Source organism: Kogia breviceps, chromosome 7 (assembly GCF_026419965.1).
Source record: "Kogia breviceps isolate mKogBre1 chromosome 7, mKogBre1 haplotype 1, whole genome shotgun sequence".
NCBI lineage: Eukaryota > Metazoa > Chordata > Mammalia > Artiodactyla > Physeteridae > Kogia > Kogia breviceps.
This window is the reverse complement of record NC_081316.1, coordinates 64,695,322-64,717,751: the sequence shown is the minus strand read 5'-3', so window position 1 is coordinate 64,717,751 and position 22,430 is coordinate 64,695,322. Positions and strand designations below refer to the sequence as shown.

The 22,430-nt window shown below is 36.2% G+C and overlaps 1 protein-coding gene across 1 annotated transcript in view; it reads left to right on the top strand.

Moving 5' to 3' along the window:
- The window catches only part of UVRAG (UV radiation resistance associated), a 383,943-nt gene that overhangs the window by 220,328 nt on the left and 141,185 nt on the right, over positions 1-22,430 (top strand). The window contains 4 exon segments of the mRNA XM_059067816.2: positions 1,622-1,706; positions 3,274-3,361; positions 4,260-4,320; positions 12,717-12,882. Coding sequence (XP_058923799.1) covers positions 1,622-1,706; positions 3,274-3,361; positions 4,260-4,320; positions 12,717-12,882 — 400 coding nt within the window.

The following is a 22,430-nucleotide window of genomic DNA, read 5'->3' as shown; positions in this document are numbered from 1 at the left end:
AAAGAAGATAAGTGGTGTTCCTTGATTAAGTTCTGTTTGGGGAGAAGAGTTAACAACTTACTGGTCATTTAAATACAGTTGAGAGAGAAGAGCAGGGTGCTTAGACATATGTTGATAAAATTACTTAGGTTGGTGAATTTAGTTCTAAGGTCCAAACTGTATTTTGATCAATTAACCTACTTCTTGTTCCTCCCTAGATGTATGGAAGAGTTTAGGGCACCTTTTCCTGTTAGATCACAGTTCATGAAACTAAGCTGTTTTTTTTTTTTTTTTTTTGGTTGGGTTGGGTCTTCATTACTGCATGCCGGCTTTCTCTAGTTTCAGTGAGCGGGCTTATTGTGGTGTCTTCTCTTGTTGCAGAGCACAGGCTATAGGCACGCGAGCTTCAGTAGTTGTGGCTCGCGGGCTCTAGAGCACAGGCTCCAAAGTTGTGGCACACGGGCTTAATTGCTCCGCAGCATGTGGGATCTTCCCGGACCAGGGATCGAACCTGTGTGCCCTGCATTGGCAGGCTGATTCTTAGCCAGTGTACCACCAGGGAAGTCCCTAAGCTTCTTTTTAAGATCTAGAACTTAGTATGTCAGGATCTAAGACTTTTTTCTGTGCTTCAGGACCTTTGGAGTTTCCTGAGACAGGCTCATTTTCTTAGAGTAGGAAGATGTAAAAGGATTTTATGATCACATGAGTGAAAATGGAAGTTCCAAAGTTGATATAAATACAAAAGACCAGGCTTATACACAGATATTAATCATTGCAATGCTAAAGCAATCCTGTAGTGGAATTGAGGTATTGGGGTATCAGTTAAAATGTAGAATATTCTTTTAATTCACATCTATGGAGTTAAATTTTACAAGCCATTAAACATTGTAACTCAGACTATCTATCAACATGTAAAAATGCTTGAGACATAATTTGGAAAAATCAGAATATACATTTCCTGCACACTGTGATTGTAACTAAAACTACTTATGTATATGAATAAGATGAAACTTCATAAAAACTTAATATTGATAAACTATATTGTAGCAGTCAATATGTGGGTAATTTTCCCTGCTCTACTTTTTATACTTTCAGTAATGTTATATAGCATTTGCAGTTAAAAACAAATTAACCACTTTTTTAGAAAAAAATAAGCTTTACTTTTCAGAGCTGTTTTAGGTTCATAGCAAAATTGAACAGAAGGTACAGATTCCCCATATACTCCCAACCACCCACCTGTGCAAAGCTTTCTCCACCGAAGTGGTACATTTGTTACAATTGATGAACCTTTAGTGACTCGTCCTTAACACCCAGAGTCCATAGCCAGTTTTTTAAAAAATGAAGTTGTCTGAATTTTGAAAATTGCATTGGGGTTTCTTGGTCAGCGACCAGAAATCTGTAGGCAGAGAATCCTAGACTCTTACTCTTTGACTCCTGCTAGAAGCTGTATAAAAATGGAAGCAATAGGAAGTTTATTCTCATTAATCGCCCCCGAAGTCCTCCAACCCCAACCCATTTTACCTTTTAACTCTTTTTATTTCCCTCTCACAGTCAGGGGACTGGGCTCTGCCTGTTCGGTTGTGACTGGGCAGTCCTGTCTGCAGTGTTCCATCTGGAATTGTCTCCTTTCGTCTCTCTCTAGGAAGTGCATTTTCGGCTGAGCACCTCAAGCTTCAACTCCAGAAGGAATCCCTAAATGAGTTGAGGAAGGAGTGTACTGCGAAAAGGTAAATGGAACACTGAGAATAGTTGTTATGAGTGTTGAGTTTACTTTGAGGAGAGGATTTGGAAAAGGAGTATTTTTTAAAGCTGCCGGTATTAATACCAGTTAATATGCTCAATGCCACTTTCATTTGTTCAACACCTACTGTGCTAGAGGCGGTTATGAGACCTCCTAGTATGTAATCAGAATCGGAAGCATGGACACTGTTCTTCTAGATTTCAGGGCCACAGCACTGTGACTTAATGTTTGAATCTCCTCCTCTTCCTGTCTTCTACATTTAGTGCAGCTTACAGTTTTTCTTCAGTAACTTCTTCAGACTTACTCCTGTTAGCTCTCTTGGCTGACCTCAACAGCTCTCAGGTTCTCTCTCTAACATCAGTCTCTCCAGTTTTCAGTTCATCCTCCATGTTGCTAGCAGACTTCTCCTAAAATACTATTTTACCATCATTTTTTTCTCTTCTTAAGGACCAATAGTGATTGTTTTACTTAACTGTCAAATAACCTTCAATAAAATGGCCCCATACAGCTGTAGCTAATTTTAGTCACTCCGTGACATTCATTTAACAAATGCTAATAGTTTTTCCCTTTATTTTTTCCAGCACATGCTTAACTTGTTACCACCTCTGATCTTTTCCTCATCTTCACTCACTTTTCCTAGAAAGTCATCCCATCCTGCATTTTTCTTTAAGAAACCTTAGCAATTGAGAAACCTGAAAAGAACCTTGGAGATCATCTAATCCTCTCAGTTTGCAGATAGGAAAGCAAAGCTCTGGAGGTTACTCTGTCCATTTCACTAGGAAAGCAGGACTAAATCCCTTTAAGTCTTCAGTGCTCTTTGCATTGTACTACTTTAGATTCCACTTTGACCTACTGTTTCTCCTAAATTACCTCCTTTTTAATTGTTGACACAGTTGAGCAGGTAATATACTCTACGGGTATTTTAGCTGTTGGTCGGTCATGTTTCGTAAATAGTTCAAGAGAAGAGCTACATCATCTCATGCCACAGCTTTTGCTTTGTCCTTTTTTTATCCTGTTATTTTTGTAATATGGTAGCAGGTTATTTTTTGAGGTAGTTATAACATCTGTAGTTGTAAATGAAAATAGAATACTTTTTTGAGGAAATACCATATGGATATTTCCTAAAAACAAATTGGCCTCAGGTTAAATGAGACCTTGGTCAGCTTACTTAGCCTCTCTAAATCTTGTTTTCTTGTTTGTAAAATGGATATAGTAATATCAACTGAGTAAGTTGTTGTAATAATTAAATAAAGCCATTTGTGAAGCTCCTGGCATGTAGTAGTAGGTGCCCAGTCAATGATTTTGTACGTTTCACATCTCTTAGCATGGTGTTGGACACATAAAATAGGCCTCAGTATAGTTAGCTTGATTGATAGTATTTAGTGATAAGGTCAGGACTCATGTTAGCTATTGCTCTTGCTTCAACTTCTGAATTTCTATGGCCCAGTACAGACCATTAATCTTTCTCTGCATCAGTTAGGTGGACATAACTGTTAGAAAGCATGCAAACATTTTTTTTTTTTAACAAATGTGCTTTTTTTTTTCCTCATTAGAGAACTCTTTCTGAAGACTAATGCCCAGTTGACAATTCGTTGCAGGCAATTACTATCTGAGCTTTCCTACATTTACCCTATTGATTTGGTAAGTTTCAAATTTTCTGGGAAAAAAAAAATTTTTTTTAAGATGATTTCTGTTTGAAATTTACTCTCAAAGCAAAAACTCATTCCTCTAATCTTAATCATATGCTCTGTCATGATTCATTCAGAAGCTAATATTTATTTTAAAGGTAGATTTGGAATTAGTTGGCATTAGGTTCCACCATTTGATTTTTTTTCTATCAGTTTGGTGGTGGGATGCACTCATCTTCATCTGAAAGAATGCCCAATTATTTCTGCTTTCTTTAGGACCTTTTCACTCAACCAAATTATCAACTTTCACCATATCTGACACATAGATGCAGATACACGTGCATTGCTTTAAAAATATAATGGCTAATTAATTTATATTTATTAGTATTACCTAAGATATTCCTGAGGTAACTGTCAGGATATTAAGTTTCTGAATCTGGTTTCTTAGAGTAAATACAAATGTCACTGGTTAGGATTTTTTTAGAGAACTAAATCTGCTGAATTTGGTGCTTTTGTTTTCTTTTTAATGAAAAGAGACTTAAAAGACTAATTTTCTGAGAGGAAACCTAATAGGATTTTAGGTTGCTCACAGAATCTTGTTAATTCTACTTAAAAATTTTCATTTATAGCTATGAATTGGTCAAACAGTAGTTTTATGATTAAAATTTGACACGGTTTTTTGTTTAGATATGATGTTTTAAATGTTTATAGTATAGAGAATTTGAAGTGTATATCAATGTACAGAATAGTATAATAAATCATGTACTCATTTAGCTTCAACAATTAGGTTAATATTTTGAGTCTATGACAGTATTGTCTTTGAATTAATACTGACGTAAATTTTTTAGATTTAGAGCTTCTTTGCTTTATACATAAATGAAATTAATTTCATTCTTCGGTTGTATTTACAGAAAGAGCATAAGGATTACTTTGTATGTGGTGTCAAGTTGCCTAATTCTGAGGACTTCCAAGGTATTTTATTTCTTATACTTCTAAAGATTTGATATAATATATGGGTATGTTGCAGGGAAAAAGAGAGATCTCTTGAAATGTTGGTTGCCTGGCACTTTATCCGGAAGGGTTTCTGGACCTTCTGTCCCTTCCCAATTGTAAGTATATGGAGTCAAATTCCCTGATGGAAGACTTAATAGGATATTTGGTCTAATTATGAAAAAACAAAAAAATTGTTGAACTTTCTATTTGAAAGTTAAAAGAAAATAGTTTTTGAATGGGCTTTAAGAAAATCAGACAGTAGGATTCTCAAGAATACTAATGAAATCCCTGTCCTTTTGGCTTGATTTTTCATGAAAAATTTGTGTTGGGAACAAAGCAATAAACGTTAATATGTTCTATTTAGAAAACCATATTTCTGCTGATGTAAAATGTATTTGAGGGGCTTCCCTGGTGGCGCAGTGGTTGGGAGTCTGCCTGCTGATGCAGGGGACACGGGTTCGTGCCCCGGTTCAGGAAGATCCCACATGCCGCGAAGCGGCTGGGCCCGTGAGCCATGGCCGCTGAGCCTGCGCATCCGCAGCCTGTGCTCCGCAGCGGGAGAGGCCACAGCAGTGAGAGGCCCGCGTACCACCAAAAAAAAAAAATGTATTTGAAAATTTAATTTTGTGACATTCCCACCCCCGTAGGTTAAACTTGTTGTACTGTCATTTCTGTCCTCTTTTAACTAAAATAAATTTACATTAAAGATGTTATAGATATGATTCATAGTAATTGCTATATTTAAAAATATTTTTCCTAATCCCTTTACCAGTATGCCAAAGAAAAGAACTTATTTTATTTGGCATATTGGTTAGAAAGATTACTTTTATTGTTAGCAAAGTGGGTTCTTTTCTCCTAATATAAACAATGCTTTGAGGACTATTAAGTAGTTGTGTAGATTATTCCCAAAGCTAGCATATTAATCTATTTGGGAATAAGTTATTCAAGAAGAAAGCATTACTAGTTCTGATTGGGACTTTGTTCCATTTCCCTATAAAGAAAATGTTGTTATTTGTGGTCCTTTAACATTTAAGACTGTTTTAATATATTACCTCCTTTGTCCTTTACAACAAGAAGTTGGGACATAAGAAGAGTGATACAAATGAACCTAGCTATGAAACAGATACAGAATCAGGGACACAGAGAATAGACTGGTGGTTGCCAAGGGGGAGAGGAGCAGGATTTTGGGATTAGCAGATGCAAACTGGTATATGTAGAATGGATAAACAACAAGTTCCTACTGTATAGCACAGGGAACTATATTCAGTATCCTGTGATAAACCATAATGGAAAAGAATATGAAAAAGAATGCAAATATATGTATAACTGAGTCACTTTGCTGTATAGCAGTAATTAATACAACATTGTAATTTAACTATACTTCAATAAAAAATAAATTTTTAAAAAAAAGGAAGAATGATTAAAACAGGAATGGGAAGACCTATATTTGAGTCCTGGTTCCCCTTCTAGAAACCATCTGTCTTGGAGCAAGTCATCTAAGCTTTGAGTTGATTTTCTAATTGATAGTATGAGCACATTAGTTCATGTACTACCTGTTTTACATGATTGTTAAGATTTTATTTAAGAGCAAGACATTCTGCCTTATCTTTAATCCTCCTGAGCACAAACAAAAGAAACCTATAAGGAAGGTGGTTTAATCTCATTTTACAATGTGTAAATGAGCTAATTAGTGACTTGCATGAGACCACAAAGCTAAGTAATGATCTTGCTGGGATTTATCTGGTTTCCTTTGTACAGTGTTCCCTCTAATCTCTGTAAGTCATACAGATGTGCTTTGGTGTTAATTTTAGGCGTTACTTTTATGTTATGGTGTCTTGAAGCTCATGACACATCTTTTCCCCCATTCTTTCATTCCTTCATTTATTTAATAAACCTATTAAGTACCTTGAACCCTGTGTCAGAATATTCATTTATTGAAAAAATATCAGTTGAGCACCTGAATGCCAGACACTGTGCTGTGTTTTGAGGATATAACAATGAAAAGCAAATATATTCTCTTCTTTCATGGAGCATATAACCTATTGAGGGAGACAGGCAATAAACAAGAAAATAAGTATTTAAAAAGTGTTTAATAAAGGAATACACTATCTTAGAGAATAGGGGAACCTACTGTAGATAAAGCAGTCAGAGAAGACCTGTCTGAGGAGAAACATTTAACCCAAAATCTGAAGGCTGAAAGGAACCAACTACGCTACAGCTGGGGGAGGAGCATTCCTAGAAGAGGGAGCAGTCCTGATGGAGGATATGGAGGAATGGGCTTGATACATCTGAAAAAATTCAGGGTGAGGGGCATGGGAGAAGATAACCTGTATTTTGGGCAGATCATGTGATCTCTCAGAGCTTAATTTCTTCACCTGTAAAATGAGATAATATTTACATCTTAAGTTCATTGTGATGATTGACTGAGATTTCATTTGAGAGAGCTTTTCATATAAGAAGGCACTCAATAAATGTAATTGGAATTAGTTGCAAGAGAGAGGAAGGAAGGAAGGACAGAAAAGACCAGAGCAGCCCTGTGTGTGGCTGGAGCATAGTGAGAAAGGGAAGAGTTCCATCAGAAGAGGTTAGAGAGTCAGCCAGGGCCTTGAGGCCACTGGAAGGAGTTTCTGTTTTATTCTCAGTGGAGTGGGAAACCCCTGAAGGGCTTCAAGAAGGGGGATGATATGAGTTGATTTCTGTTTTTTAAAAGTCACTCTGGCTGCTAAATACAGAATGATTTGAGAGGCGGTAACAAGAGAAGCAGGGCTATCGGTATTGGAGTACCACCTTAATTCATTCTGGGATGTTTCTTGATTCTATTTTTGTTTTCTGGAGGTGATTTATTTCCTAGTTTTTCCTAGCTTTTGTTTGCTATCTATACTTAGTATGCCCAACAAGCTGAATACATTCCTTCTTCCCTTATAAAAGTTAGTTTAGCTTTCAAGTGCAGTTTTTACTGCTAAAAAAATGAAATGGGAGATAAAATGAAATAAATATTTAATTCTACTCTAAGGCCCTGTTTACTTCCCATGACTCCTAGGAATCAGAAATTTTAAGAAGCACATATGGTAGTATTGGACTTTAAAATCTTACGTTGGCATTCTGTAAGGCACTTCCATGTACTAAATTTACTGAGTGCCTGTGTGTGTCATTTACGGTGTCAGGTGCTGGGAGTATACAAATGTGACCGAGCCATTGATCCTACCTCCGTGAAACTTCAGTCCACTTGAGGTTAACCAGGCACTTAGAAGTTTATACCAGGTACATGGGACTCAAAGAGTGGGAATAATCAGGTCTAACAGGAGGGAATCAGGAAAATCTTTATAGAGAAGATGATACCTGAGGTATTTTAAAAGATGAAATAGTATTCCCCTGTTGAAAGAAGGATGGGACATTTTAGGTTCGGTGAGTAGAAATATGGTAACATGGAACATCATACATGATGCTGTCTTGTTTATTTAACTCTCACCACTGTGAGAATTAATTCCTTCTGTGAGGGAAAGAATTATTCTCAACTTTTTTTTTTTTTAAGGCAAGAAAATTGCGGCTCAGAGAGATTAGTTAATTTTTCCAAAGACTCATACTAGCCAGTGGCAGAGCTAAAATCATCCCTGGTCGGCCTGATTTTAAGGTCCATATTATTCCTGTCATGATGCAGTTTTCTTCCTTGTTTTGAATAATAAACTCTTCCAGACTTCTGACAACTTTTAGTGTTCTGTAGCAGCTGCATTCTTAGTAAGACTCTAGTGACAGAACTCTAAACCGGTTATTCTGTTATATTCATGAGACTTTGCTGGGATAGACTTTACATTGTATGGCTTGATACTGTTTGGGAAACTCCTCCATAGTGACCCAACACTTATTGTGCTCTTCTCCTCTTCTAACTGGGTAAGTTTCAGTTAGAGTATTCCAGACAGACTGGGACATAACAGGAGAAAGTTGTGCAGTGAAGGGTATTCATTTGAGTTCCATTGACTGAGACATTTCTCATCCAAAATAAAAAAAAAAGAAAACTGTTTGTGTGTGTTTTTAAGTAATCCATAACACAAGAGCCTTTCGTGGTAATGAGACCCAGATTTCCTTCTGTGTCTGTATCCCTTCATGCAGGCATGATTTCTTGGAAAGGAGAGTCCATATGTCAAACAGTGTCTCATTGAGAACATGGAATGATTCCATAGATGCTGTGGCAATGATTAGTGTCTTAAATATTTTGTCCTGTCTGGATCAGTGGGTGCATGGTTCCTTACCAAATCAGCTGCCTCAATGATTGGGAAGGCAGGATGGTAAGAGCTTTTAGATCACTTATTGTACTTGGATGCATTTGAATATTAATAGTGTGTCCAACATATAAGTCAAAGGGACATTTGAATGAATTTATAATGTTGTTATGGCCATTGTGGGTTTGTGGAATCTATTATAACAATTACATAAAAGATTTAATTATTATAAAAATTACTGCATGGGGCTTCCCTGGTGGCGCAGTGGTTTAGAGTCTGCCTTCCAATGCAGGGGACACGGGTTCGTGCCCCGGTCTGGGAAGATCCCACATGCCGCGGAGCGGCTGGGCCAATGAGCCATGGCCGCTGAGCCTGCGCGTCCGGAGCCTGTGCTCCGCAACGGGAGAGGCCACAACAGTGAGAGGCCCGCGTACCACAAAAAAAAAAAAAAAAAAAATACTGCAGCCCCGAGTAGATACCTACATTTAAAAAACAAACCAGAAATATTTATTATGAGGAAACTGCCGAATTTTGTTTTGTTTGTAAGCCCCTTAAAACATTGTTTTAATAAGGGCTTTTTCACTTACCTGAGTCTACAGTTTATTCCTGTTCCTCCCTGAACCCTCCCACTCCCCATCTAACTTCTTTTCACCAACAAACCTATCATCTGTGACCTTTCTAACCCCCAGAGCAGCATAAGGAATACAAGCCTCTGCTCTGCATTAGGTGTTAGGGGCGTCATTAATGCTTACTGGAAAAGCACACCCCAGAGAGCCAGGTTTTGGCTTTGGCAGGTAAAAAGTCTTTTAGATCTTGGAATGCTGGAAACCTTAAACCTTTTGGTTTTTTTAGCTAAAGTGATTGGCAACAGAATGTGACATCTGAGGTTTCGTGGCCAGCAATGACCATAATTAACCACATGAGCTCACATTTTCCCACTGGAGGTTCAGTGGTCTTGGGGTGATGAAAGTGACTTCCCTACCAGGAGGTGGTTTTCCTTTTGAGGGTATTGGAATACCCTTGGGCCCTGTAATGCCTTACCCGTGGTCCTTTTAAAATGCTTTTTAATATAAAGCTTTAATATTGGAAATCCAACACCACAGTGTTTAACTGCGAGGCTGTGACAGAGAACTATGGTCTGGAATGGAAAACAACCTAGGGTTTTTAATGGGTGGAGTGGGGAGTCTTGTGGTGGAAACAATGGTGAGTATGAATAACTAGAATCAAAACTGATATCCAGTATTACCCAGTTTTCAGTTTTTGCTATTTCTTTTTGGTTTTTGATGTACATGTATAGGATTCTCTTAGAGATGCCCTTTTATGTTTAAATTTAATCAAAATTGTTTTGCTTTGTTTTTAATTAATTAATTTTATTTTTTTATTTTTGGGTGCTTTGGGTCTTCGTTGCTGCACGCAGGCTTTCTCTAGCTGCGGCAAGTGGGGGCTGCTCTTCGTTGCAGTGCGTGGGCTTCTCATTGCGGTAGCTTCTCTTCGTTGCGCTGCACGGGCTCTAGGTGCACAGGCTTCAGTAGTTGCGGCGCATGGGCTTAGTTGCTCCACAGCATATGAGATCTTCCTGGACCAGGGCTCAAACCTGTGTCCCCTGCATTGGCAGGCAGATTCTTAACCACTGTGCCACCAGGGAAACCCACAAAATTGTTTTGATTATTGAAAGGAGGTGATGTTAGAAGACCAGTTTCCGTTCTTATAATATATATGTGGATGTAGTCCTCAAAATAGGCAAACTTAATTCTTTAGTATTACCCTTTTAGCAATACGGAAAACTGGAGATGCTTGAGTGTTTAGCATTGGATAGATTTTTTTAAACTATAGTTTGCATTTGACCTATTTTGGGCAGGCTAACTAAGAGGCCTTCTGATTTTTGGAAGTTTTCATATCCTTTTCTGTCAGGTCACATACAAAAGGAAAAGCTTACTTACTGTAAGTTCTTACTGTAAGTAAGTTATTACTTACAGTAAGTAAGTACTTACTGTACAGTAAGCTTACTTTAAGTTCTTACAGTTCTTACTGTAAGAGCTTACTTACTGTAAGTTCTTTTTCTTCCTCTCTCTTCAAAGGAAGGTTCTGTAAGACCAAGTCCTTTTACTGATAGAAATATTTTAAATTTGATAAGCCCTATTCTTTAGAGAAAGCAGGAGGCAGGATTCAGCAACATCTGATGGAACTCACCATCACAGCTGTGCTTCCAGGGATAAATATTTGGGGGGCTGGGGTGTAGATACAATTCTCTCTCCTACTCCATCACTCATAGTTTTTACTTATATGGCTTTGACCAAGTCACTTATGCCACGTGAATCTAATTTTTCTCATTTCTAAGTTGATAGCATCAGATTCAGTGATTTCTAAGGTTTCTCCTGGCTCTAATATTATATATGATGATTAAATTATAATGTAATGCATTTACAATGTAATGTAATTTCAGTCTGATACACATATTTCAACAGTAGGAAAGTATTGTAGTACTGTGAGTCTGGGCCAAGAGCACATGGTCTCTAAAAATAGGATTCTCGTCACTTAGGGTATGCCCAGTAGTCAGTTGAAAGGAGTGCTATTTGATTTTTTTTTCATCAGTTTGATTTGAGAGAACATGTTACCAAGGAGTTTTTATGTGTTCTTTGCCCTTACTAGAAAAGTGTGAAGAAACTAAGATAACACACGTGTGTCATATGCTTGGTGTGTTCTAGGCTCCAAAGTTAAAAATTGTTACATTCCACAGTAAAGTTCTGCGACAGTATGGTAGAGTGCTTAAAGACAGAGGCATCCGTGTCAGGTCAACCCATATACTAGCTATCTTAGTTTGGACAGTTTCCTTAACTTCTTTGAACCTTATTTCTTCACCTATAAATTGAATTAAATAGCATATAAAACATACCCAGTTTATTAATTGTTGATGAATGAATGACTGTCAGAAATAAAGCATCATGGTCAATTCCTGGCAGAAAAAAAATGTACAATAAAAGTTACCTATTTTTACAGTATGATCAAGGAATCTGCTTTGGTAGTCAAGGGTGGAGAATGCACTGAGTAGTACACGGCTATAGTAGGGGTCCTACAGTAAGAAGGTAGTGCTTAGGTAACCAAGTTTAAATATAAAAAAGAAGAATGTGGAAAATATTACTAATAATTGAAGTTAAAGGTACTCTTAAAAATCAGGAAATACTCAAGCCAAGGTCATCTTGATCATTTCAGCCTTTCTCTAGCCAGATGTATTCCAGATATGTGTTAAATGTGTGTGTGTGTGTGTGTGTGAGAGAGAGAGAGAGAGAGAGAGAGAGAGAGAACTTTTTAAAGTATTTTAAGAATATTGTATACCAAGCAGTTACTTTTTCCTTCCCCCTGGGGCAAGCTTAAAACTTTTTATTGTATTACCCTCAGTTCTGGGTACCTGAATGATTATTTGTTGCTTGGTAGGCAGTAGCAGAAATCTAGATGTTGAGTTAAAAATCTGTGACTTCTTAAAAGATACATACTTATGTTTGACTGTAGGAGACATGTATTTTTTCCAACAGTTGCTTCCACACAAAAATTGCATAAATAGAATATATATGAACAATGTGGTTTTTGACCTTTTACTATTTAAAACGTTTTTTCTCCTTATCCTATCTCAAACTTCACAGACTTAAACAATGCTCTCTTTATGAATATTGAGAACATACCCCATAAAGATGCACTGTGCTATTTCACTTCACCTTGGAATTAATAACGTTGTACAATAGTACAACTGTTTTGCTTATAAAGTTGTTAACGAGTAAAATGTATAATGTTAATATAGATGTAATGTTTAAACCTCTGAAACTAATTTTTGCATTGTATAATAGACTCAGATATTATTTTTGCCCTTAAAAATTCTGGGAAAGAGAGTAATGGAGATTTGAATGCAGTAAGAACTCTTAAGATTATATATCAAATTTTAATCTCATCACATTAATTATTGGGAAATAGTTTTAAATGTAGTAGATGAAATTTCAAATCTTAATGTGTTTAGATTTCTATAAAATTCGTATAATTTAGATAGGTGAATAATATTTTATCAATTATTTCTTTTAAAATCTCTCTTGAAATTGATTTATTATGATCTCATAGCTACATTTATAAGGTAAATAGTTATTTTCTATTTCTTTGTTTTTGAATTTACAGCAAAAGATGATGGAAGCATTGCTGTTGCCCTTGGTTACACTGCACATTTGGTATCAATGATTTCCTTTTTCCTACAAGTGCCCCTCAGATATCCTATAATTCATAAAGGATCTAGATCAACAATCAAAGATAATATTAATGACAAGTTGACTGAAAAGGAGAGAGAGTAAGTATCCTTTTAAAATATTCTTTTAACGTTAAGGCAGTATGAAGCATCGACTGTATTAAAAATATAAAATGTGACCTAGATTGTGGTGATTTTTGTATATCCTTTGTAAAGTGCTCCATTTCTTTAAAATAGAGTGTAGTCAAAATTGCTATTGATAGCAAAATTGACTCATTCAAATTTAATTTGCTTTTGTGAGGCAAGTATCATGCATATACTCTGCAAATATTCATGTAATATCTGTTGCCACTAGTCACCAAATGAAATGCTTAAAGATTTGTCAGAGAGACAACCAGGAAAAAAATAAAAGACTTAACAGCAGATTGTACATATCTAAAATATGGGTTTGTGAACTGGAAGATAGCCCAGGAGAAAATACCTGACCAGGCACAAGTACAAAAGAGATGGATTTATCGAAAAGTGCTAGACTTATGTAGGACACAATAAAAAGTCTAATATACATGTAATTGTAGTCACAGAGAGGGAGAAGAGAGCACATAGGGTAATTGTAACATTTTAAAAGATAATGACAGACTTCAAATTTGACAAAAGACATCAAGCTATAAGTTCAAGAAGCATTAAATACAACACAAAATAAGTACAAAGTAAACATACTTAGGGGAATTACAGTAAAACAGCTGAAAACCAAAGAGATAAAGTGAAAATATTAAAAGTACCTAGAGAGAAAAGAGATTTGCCTCAAAAGAGCAATAATAAGGCTGAAAGCTAATTTCTTAAGAGAAACATTGGGAACCAGAGGTGATGCAGTGATATTTTTAAAGCATGTAAAACAATACTGCCTACTTAGAATTCTGTATTCAGTGAATTATCCTTCAAAAGTAAAGGCAGGGGACCTCCCCGGTGGCACAGTGGTTAAGAATATGCTGCCAATGCAGGGGATATGGGTTTGATCCCTGGTCCGGGAAGATCCCACATGCCATGGAGCAACTAAGCCCTTGCACCACAACTACTGAACCCCATATGCCTAGGGCCCGTGCTCCACAAGAGAAGCCACCACAATGAGAAGCCCGTACACCACAATGAAGAGTAGCCCCCACTCGCCACAACTAGAGAAAGCCCACGCACAGCAACGAAGACCCAATGCAGCCAAAAATAAATTAATTTTTTTTAAAAAAGTAAAGGCAAAATAAAGACATTTCAGACTATCAATACTGAGAAAATGCATCTCAGCAGACCTATACTAAGGGAAATACTAAAGGCAGAATAAAAATAATCTAGCATAGAAACATGGAAATGCCTCTTCTCCAGAAATTCTGATTCAGTTGATAGGCCCAGACATGAGATATATTTTTCTAAAGCCCCTGAAGTGACTGTAATGTGCAGTCAGGTTTGAGAACCACCATTCTATTGATGGATTGCGAATGTTGTGTTCGTGGGTGTGAAGAAATGAAATATCCTCCACTCTATTTAGGAAACTGAAAGAGAAAAGGCAGGAAAGGTGGGCATCAGTGGAAGAATTTAGTACTATATCTGGTAGGACTTGTAAGTGGAGGGCAGGGAGCACATGTATAGTTTTATTCAGTTCCTTTTCAAAGGCATTGATTAATTTATAGCCCAAGTATTATTTTCAATTTCAAAACCTTTTATTTAAAGAGAGCCTGAAATATATATGTTTGACAGAAGGGGACATGAGTATGGTTTCTTTCCTCTTTTTAAAAAATTGAGAAATTTTTTATGTGAAATTCACATAACATGATTTTTATGTGAAATTCACATAACATGTTTTTTTAAAAGCGTACAATTCAGTGGCATTTAGTATCTTCATGGTGTTATGTAATCACCACTTCTATCTAGTTCCAAAACATTTTCATCATCCTGAAAGAAAACCCTGTATCTATTAAGTCGTCACTCCCTGTTCTCCTACCCAGTAACCCCTTTCTTCAGTCCCTGGCAACCACCCATTTGCTTTCTGTCTCTATGGATTTACCTGTTCTGGATATTTCGAATAACTGGAATCATTTACAACATGTAACCTTTATTGTTTAGGGTTTCTTTCACTTAGCCTAATATTTTCAGTGTATTCACATTGAGCACAATCAGTGCTTCATTTACTTTTATGGCTGAATAATATTCCATTGAATGTATATACCACATTTTGTTTATGCATTCATCTATTGATGGGCATTTGGGTTATTTCCACTTTTTGGCTATGATCATTCATGAACAAGTATTTGCTTGAGTATCCATTTTCAGTTCTTTCGAGCATATAACTTGAAGTGGAATTGCTGGGTCATATGGTAATTCTATGTTTAACTTTTTGAGGCACCACCAAACTGTTTTCCACAACAGCTACACCAGCTTACGTTCCCTGGTATAAAGTGGTATACATATCATTGTGCTTTTGATTTGTATTTCCTTAATGACTAATGATGTTGAGCATTTCTTCATGTTCTTGCTGGCCATTTGTATATCTTATTTGGAGAAATACCTACTCAGATTTTCAGCCTGTTTTTTTTCCTTTCAGTTTTATTGAGATATAATTGATATACAGCACTGTAAAAGTTCAAGGTGTACAGCATAATGACTGACCTATATACATCATGAAATGCTTACCACAGTAAGTTTAGTGAACACCCATCATCTCATATAGGGAAAAAAATTAAAGAAATAGAAAAAATTTTTCCTTGTGATGAGAACTCTTAGGACTTACTCTCTTAACCACTTTTATTTACAACATTCAGCGGTATTAATTATATCAATCATGTTGTATGTTACATCCCTAGTACTTGTTTATCGTATAACTGGAAGTTGTACCTTTTGACTGCCTTCATACAATTTCCTCCCACCCCTTACCCCTCCGCCTCTGGTAACCATAAATCTGATCTCTTTTCCTATGAGTTTGTTTGTTTTTGAAGTATAGTTGACATACAACACTATGTCTTGGTAACAACATAGTGATTTGATTTTTCTATGCATTTCAAAATGATCACTACAATAAGTCTAATTATTGTCACCATACAAAGATATTACATAATTAAGACTATACTCCCCACACTGTACAATTCACACCCATGACTCATTTAATTTGTAACTGGAAGTCTGTACCTCTTAATCTCCCTCACCTCTTGCCCATATTTTTAATTGGGTTGTTCCTGTTTTCGTTGAGTTGTAAGACTTCTTTATATATTCTGCATACTAGACTCTTATCGGGTAAATCATTTGCAAGTATTTTCTCCCATTCTCTAGGTTGTTGTTACAGTTTAAGGCCTAAAATTAAGGTCAGTATTATGTGCTGCCTGGATATCTGGTGAAACCAGGAGGGCCTTGAATAGTCCCTCCCAACTCTGCTCCCGTGGATCAGGCCCCCTATCCAAACAACCCTTTTTATTCAGGGGTCTAGGTAGTCTCTGCTTATTCCTGAGTAGTGAATTTCAGTTCCTTGCCAGATGGGTAATTATGAAAACAAGCCAATCACATCCTCCTCTGGGAACCAATCATCATCACTCTGTCCTTTTCATACTACAGAGCCTGCCATCCATAGCTCCTGGTTGTTCACTCTCTTCTCAAGTGTAACCCCATGTGAGCCTGTGTGGCATGTGGTGTCCTCCTCCCCTGGGATTTGATTATGTGTGACCAGTAATCTACTTTTAATCTCGTATGTCCAGTGTCAGATGTTGTTTTCAAACATCCCCATGATCCTAGGGGTCTCTTATCAATGGGGTGAATAAGAGGAGATTAAAATAGTTGTTTTACTTTCTTTATAGTATACTTTGATGCATAAAAGTTTCGGATTTTCATTAGGTCTAATTTATCTATCTTTTTTGTGTGTGTTTGTTTCTAGAGCTTTTGGTTTTATATCTAAAATCCATTGCTAAATCCAAGCTCATGAAGATTTACCCCTTTGTTTTCTTGAAATAGTCTTATCATTTTATCTCTCATATGTAGGTCTTTGAACCACTTTGGGTTAATTTTTGTATATGTTATGGCTTAGTGGTCCAACTCCATTCTTTTACATTAGGATATCCAGCTGTATCTGCATCATTTGTTAAAGAGACTGTTCTTTCCTCATTGAATGGCTTTGCCACACTTGTTGAAAATCAATTAGCCATAGATTATTTCTGAACTCTCAGTTCTAGTCCACAGGTTCATATGTCTATTGTTATATCAATTCCACAATAAAGTTTGAAATTGGGAATTGTGAATCCTTCAACTTTGTTCTTTTTCAATACTTTTCTGGCTATTCAGAGCCCTTTGCAATTCCATATGAATTTGAAGATCATCTTTTCTATTTCTGCAAAGAGGGTCTTTTTAATAAGGTGTTGGCTTCAGTTTGCTAGCAATTCATTGAGGATTTTTGCATCTATATTTATAAGGAATAGTCTATAGTTTTCTTGCGTGGCTTTTCTGTCAGGGTAATAGTGGCCTCATAGAAAGCATTATGAAGTAAGTGTTCCCTTCTCTTCTACTTTATTGGAAGAGTTTGAGGATTGCTATTAATTCTTCTTTTAAATGTTTGTTAGAATTTACCAGTGGAACCAAGTGGTTCTTCTCTTTTCTTTGTTGGGAGGTTTTTGATTAGTGATTCAATTTCTTATTATAAGTCTGTTCATATTTTTTATATATTCCTGACTCAGTTTATATCATTTGTGTGTTTCTAAGAACAAGACCATTTCATCTAGGTTATCTAATTTTTTGGTGACAGTTGTTCATAGTATTTTTTATAATCCCTTTCATTTCTGTAAGGTCTTTAATGATGTCTATTTTCATTTCTGATTTTAGTTGTTTGTATCTTTTTTATTTTCTTATTGTAGCTAAAAACTTTTAGCTAGAATAAGAAGATGTGATGGATCTTTTCAAATAATTGACTTTTTGGTTTTGTTGATTCTCTCTGTTATTTTTGTGTCTTTTATCTCTAATCATTATTTCTTTCATTCTGCTAGCTTTGGGTTTTGTTTTCTATTCCTTTAGATGTAAAGTTAGGTTACTGATATGAGAGCTTTCTTTTTTAATGTCAGTGTTTATACCTTTAAACTTCCACATCTCATAAATTTTGACATATTGTGTTTCTATTTTCCTTCCTCTCAAAGTATTTTCTAATTTCCCATGTGATTTCTTCAGTTAACCCATTGGTTGTTTAAAAGGGTTTAATTTTCACATATTTGTGAATTTTCTAGTTTTCCTTCTGTTATTGAATTCTAGTTTAATTCCATTGTGATGGAGAGATAATTTGTATGAGTTCAGAATTTTTTAATTTATTAAGACTTGTTTTGTGGCCTAATATATGGTCTGTCCTAGAGAATGTTCCACATGCATTTGAGAAGAATGTGTAGAATATTGTTAGATGCAGTGTTCTATTATATATGTCTGTTAGGTCTAGTTGGTTTATAGTGTTGTCAAGTCTTATATGTCCTTATTGATCTTTTGTCTATATATGATGTCCATTATTGAAAGTGGAGTATTAAGCTCTCCAGCTATTATTGTAGGACTGTTTCTCCTTAAATTCTGTCAAAGTTTGCTTCTTTTACTTGGGGGCTCTCATTTAGTGCGTATGTTTTGAGTTACTATTTCTTCTTGATGAATTGACCCTTTTATCATTATATAATGAACGTTTTTGCCTCTTCAAACAATTTTGACCTAAAGACTATTTTGTATGATATTAGGATAGCCTCCCAGCTCTCTTTTGGTTACTGTATTTGGGAATATCTTTCCCATCCTTGCATTTTGAACCTATTTGTATCTTTGGATCTAAAATGAGTCTCTTGCAGGGACTTCCTTGGGGGTCCAGTGGTTAAGAATCTGTTCTTCCACTGCAGGGGGCACGGGTTCGATACCTGGTCAGAGAACTAAGATACTGCATGCCCCGTGGTGAGGCCAAAAATATTAAAAAAATTTTAAGAATTAATTAAATGAGTCTCTTGAGGCAGTATATGGTTGTATCTTTTTTTTTTTTTTTAATCCTTTCTGCCAAACTCTGCCTTTTGACTGAGAGTTTAATCTACTTATACAATATTTAACATAATTTATGGTATGGAAGAATTTACTTCTGCATTTTGTTTTTCACATTTCTTATACCTGTTTTGTGCCTCATTTCCTCTATTACTGCCTCTTTTTTTTTCTTAATTGATTTTTTGTAATGTACCATTTTGATTCCCTTCTCATTTCTTTTTCAGTGTATTTAAGATATTTTCTTATTGGTGACTCTGGGGATTATAATTAGCATCCTATAACAATATAGTTTGAAATGATCCCCACTTAGCTAAAGTAGTATGTAAAAATTTTGCTCCTATGTACCTCTGTCTCCCCACCATTATGTTGTTATTGTCACAAATGACATCTTTATACATTGTGTGCCCATAATACTATCTTTTAAATTTACCCGTGTAGGTAGTTACCTTCACTGGAGATCTTTATTTCTTTGTCCAGCTTTCAGTAACTGTGTAGTGTCCTTTCATTTCAACCAGAAGGCCTTAGCCTTCACTTCTTGCAGTAAGCCTAGCAGTCAGCCAGAGGTGAAAGCCTAGGGTCTTCTCAGGTGTTTTCTGAGAGTGCATTGTGTTCTGAGCATGTATGTGATTTCTTTTCTATTTTTAAATTTTTTTTAATTTTTAATTTAATTTTTTTTTAATTTTATTTTATATTGGAATATTGTTGATTAACAATGTTGTGTTAGTTTCAGGTATACAGCAGAGTGATTCAGTTATACATATACATGTATCTATTCTTTTTTCAAATTCTTTTCCCATTTAGGTTATTACAGAATACTGAGCAGAGTTTCATGTACTATACAGTAGGTCCTTGTTGGTGATCTATTTTAAATATAGCAGTGCGTACATGTCAATCTCAAACTCCCAATCTATCCCTCCCTCCACCCTTCTTCCCTGGTAACCATAAGTTCCTTCTCTAAGTCTGTTTCTGTTTTGTAAATAAGTTCATTTGTATCATTTTTTTAAGATTCTGCATATAAGCTGTATCATATGATATTTGTCTTTCTCTGACTTACTTCACTTAGTATGATAATCTCCAGGTTCATCCATGTTGCTGTAGATGGCATTATTTCATTCTTTTTAATGGCTGATATTCCATTGTATATATGTACCACATCTTCTTTATCCATTCATCTGTTGATGGATATTTAGGTTGCTTCCATGACTTGGCTATTGTAAACAGTGCTGCGATGAACATTGGGGTGCATGTATCTTTTCAAACCATGTTTTTCTCTGGATATATGCCCAGGAGTGGGATGGCTGGATCATATGGTAATTCTATTTTTAGTTTTCTGAGGAACCTCTATTCTGTTTTCCACGCTGGCTGCAACCAACTTACATTCCCACTGTAACTTCTGATTCCCCAGTGTGTGTGGGTACTTTTGAATACACTAAATTCTCAAAGAAACTCTCCCCAGCTTTTCCTCCCAGACTTTAGACAGTCTGTTGTGTGTCTCAACTTAATCTTTTGCATAAGGAGGCTATGGGGTTTGTTGGTTTGCCTTACTTCTAGAGCAGTGTCTTCTGCTTTTCCTCACTGAGTGAGTTCTGACTAGGCAAAACAAAGGCAAGTACCTTGCATTAGTCCTGCAGGTCGCCCCCAGACAAGTTAGAACAAACCAACCCACATTTTTTTAGAATAAGATCTGCTCTGCTCCCTTAAGAACCAGGGGTCAGGGCCCCAAAAGGGCAGGCTGCTGTCTTTAAGACCACTGCTGAGCTGGAGAGGGGGTTAAGGACAAGATAAGTAAAAATGCTGCAAAGGATTCCTTCTGATTTTGAGTTTCGTTTTTCTTGATTCATTGTTCAACCAGTTGTTGTAAGCCTTTGACTGACAGTTTTTGCTTGATTTTTTTTTTCAGTGTTTCTCTAGAGGGATAAGTCCTTTGATCTACTTACTGTACCATTTTTGCTGACTGCATTCCATTTGTTTGTGTAATAATGAAAAACACTACTTGTAAGGGATGAAGGGACCACTAGGTAATTTTAAGAGGAGAGAATACCATAACCAGATATGTCTTTCACAGAGATGACCTTGTAGTTTTGTGGAGAATGCCTCCCAACCTTCTGTAGGTTCCATATTAAGAAAATTAAGTATCTCTCCAGATTTTTATCAAATTTGTGCATGATGATCTGCCTTAAAATATTAGTTATATAGGAAAATCACTTTGGGAGCTTGAAGGAGGGGTGCTTCTCGAAATGATAAATACTGTCTCTTCAGATCAGCTGTGCACTTTAATTTGTGAAGGAGCAGCTTAACACATGTGATCACTCCAAGTAGTATGTGCCAGTGTGAGTAGTAGTGATGATTTGTTTATTGATTGATTTTCCGAAGCAATCTGGGAAGGCCAGCAAGATTTTGGTGATGACGTTACTCATTTTTTTCTTTGGCAGCCAGGAGAACCACAGGAATTGCTTTTTAGTGAACGAATTTTATATTATACCTCTATCTTCCCCTTTTCACTGAAACACAAATTGTATTTTATTGATTCTAATGTAAATACTTTTGACATTTTAATATTGCTAAAAATGAGATACATCTTACAATTAATGGCATGATTGATAGCATTTATCTTTTCTTAGTGGTACATAAGTTAATGATGCAGTTCACAGTTGATGCTGTCTTAGATTTTATGAACTATCAAATATTTTCACTGGGCAATAAAGCACTTCAGATCCATTTTGGAACAACATAGATGTGTAAATAAGTATCTAAATACAAATACATTTATTGATTATGCTTGTTGATTGAATCAGCTGTTCAGTTATTAGCCTGGATGACTGAAGGAGCAGATGAGACATGGTTTTCTTTTCTCCTGAGTGTGTCGATTTTCATGTGAACCTTTCCAGGGTATTAGGTGGAATCAGGTCTTCATGGGAAAATAGGAATTAAATGACTCATTGGATAAATTATGCTTATTGTAATAGGCCTAGGAATCCTCAGCCTCTGCCCTCTCTGATTACCTGTTTCATCTGGCTATTGGAATGTGATATATTAGGGTTCAAAGCTCTATTTAGCTAGTTTTACTAGAAGGGGGAAAAAAACACCAAAAACTAGTTTTTTCCTTTGTCTGGTCTGTTTGAAGCCCAGGTCTGGACTGATGCCTTGCCTAAACCATTACTTGTGCACCTGCACACTGTAAAGGGAAACTCTGAAATCTTTGCTGCATTTCATTTTGAGGCTCAGACCACAAAACACGAAGGAATGTAGCCAGAGTCCAGCTGCAATGTTCTTTTACCCCTAATTTCTTTTTTCACTGAGGACTGAAAAGTAGGTTTTAAAGTGATTTTTGAAATGAAATGTGTTGGTCATTGTTGTTGCGCTACTTAACCGTCTGTTAGGTAATACATTCAGAATAGACTAGCTCAATAGATTGAGCTATGATATAGCTGGTCAGAGCATTTGGCTTTTTCAAGCCCTCAAAACAAGTCTGAAATTTTTTGTTTTATTTTCAGAAGGAGAAATAGGGAGTGGTGTAAATTGGCAGGCACTTTTGAAACTTCCTGGCCTGTCTCTGACAAGGTTTTTACAGATTTCTAAAAGCTGGTCAGCTATTTTTCTGTAGTGGAATTATTGGAACCAAGAGAAATGGTAGTGCTGCT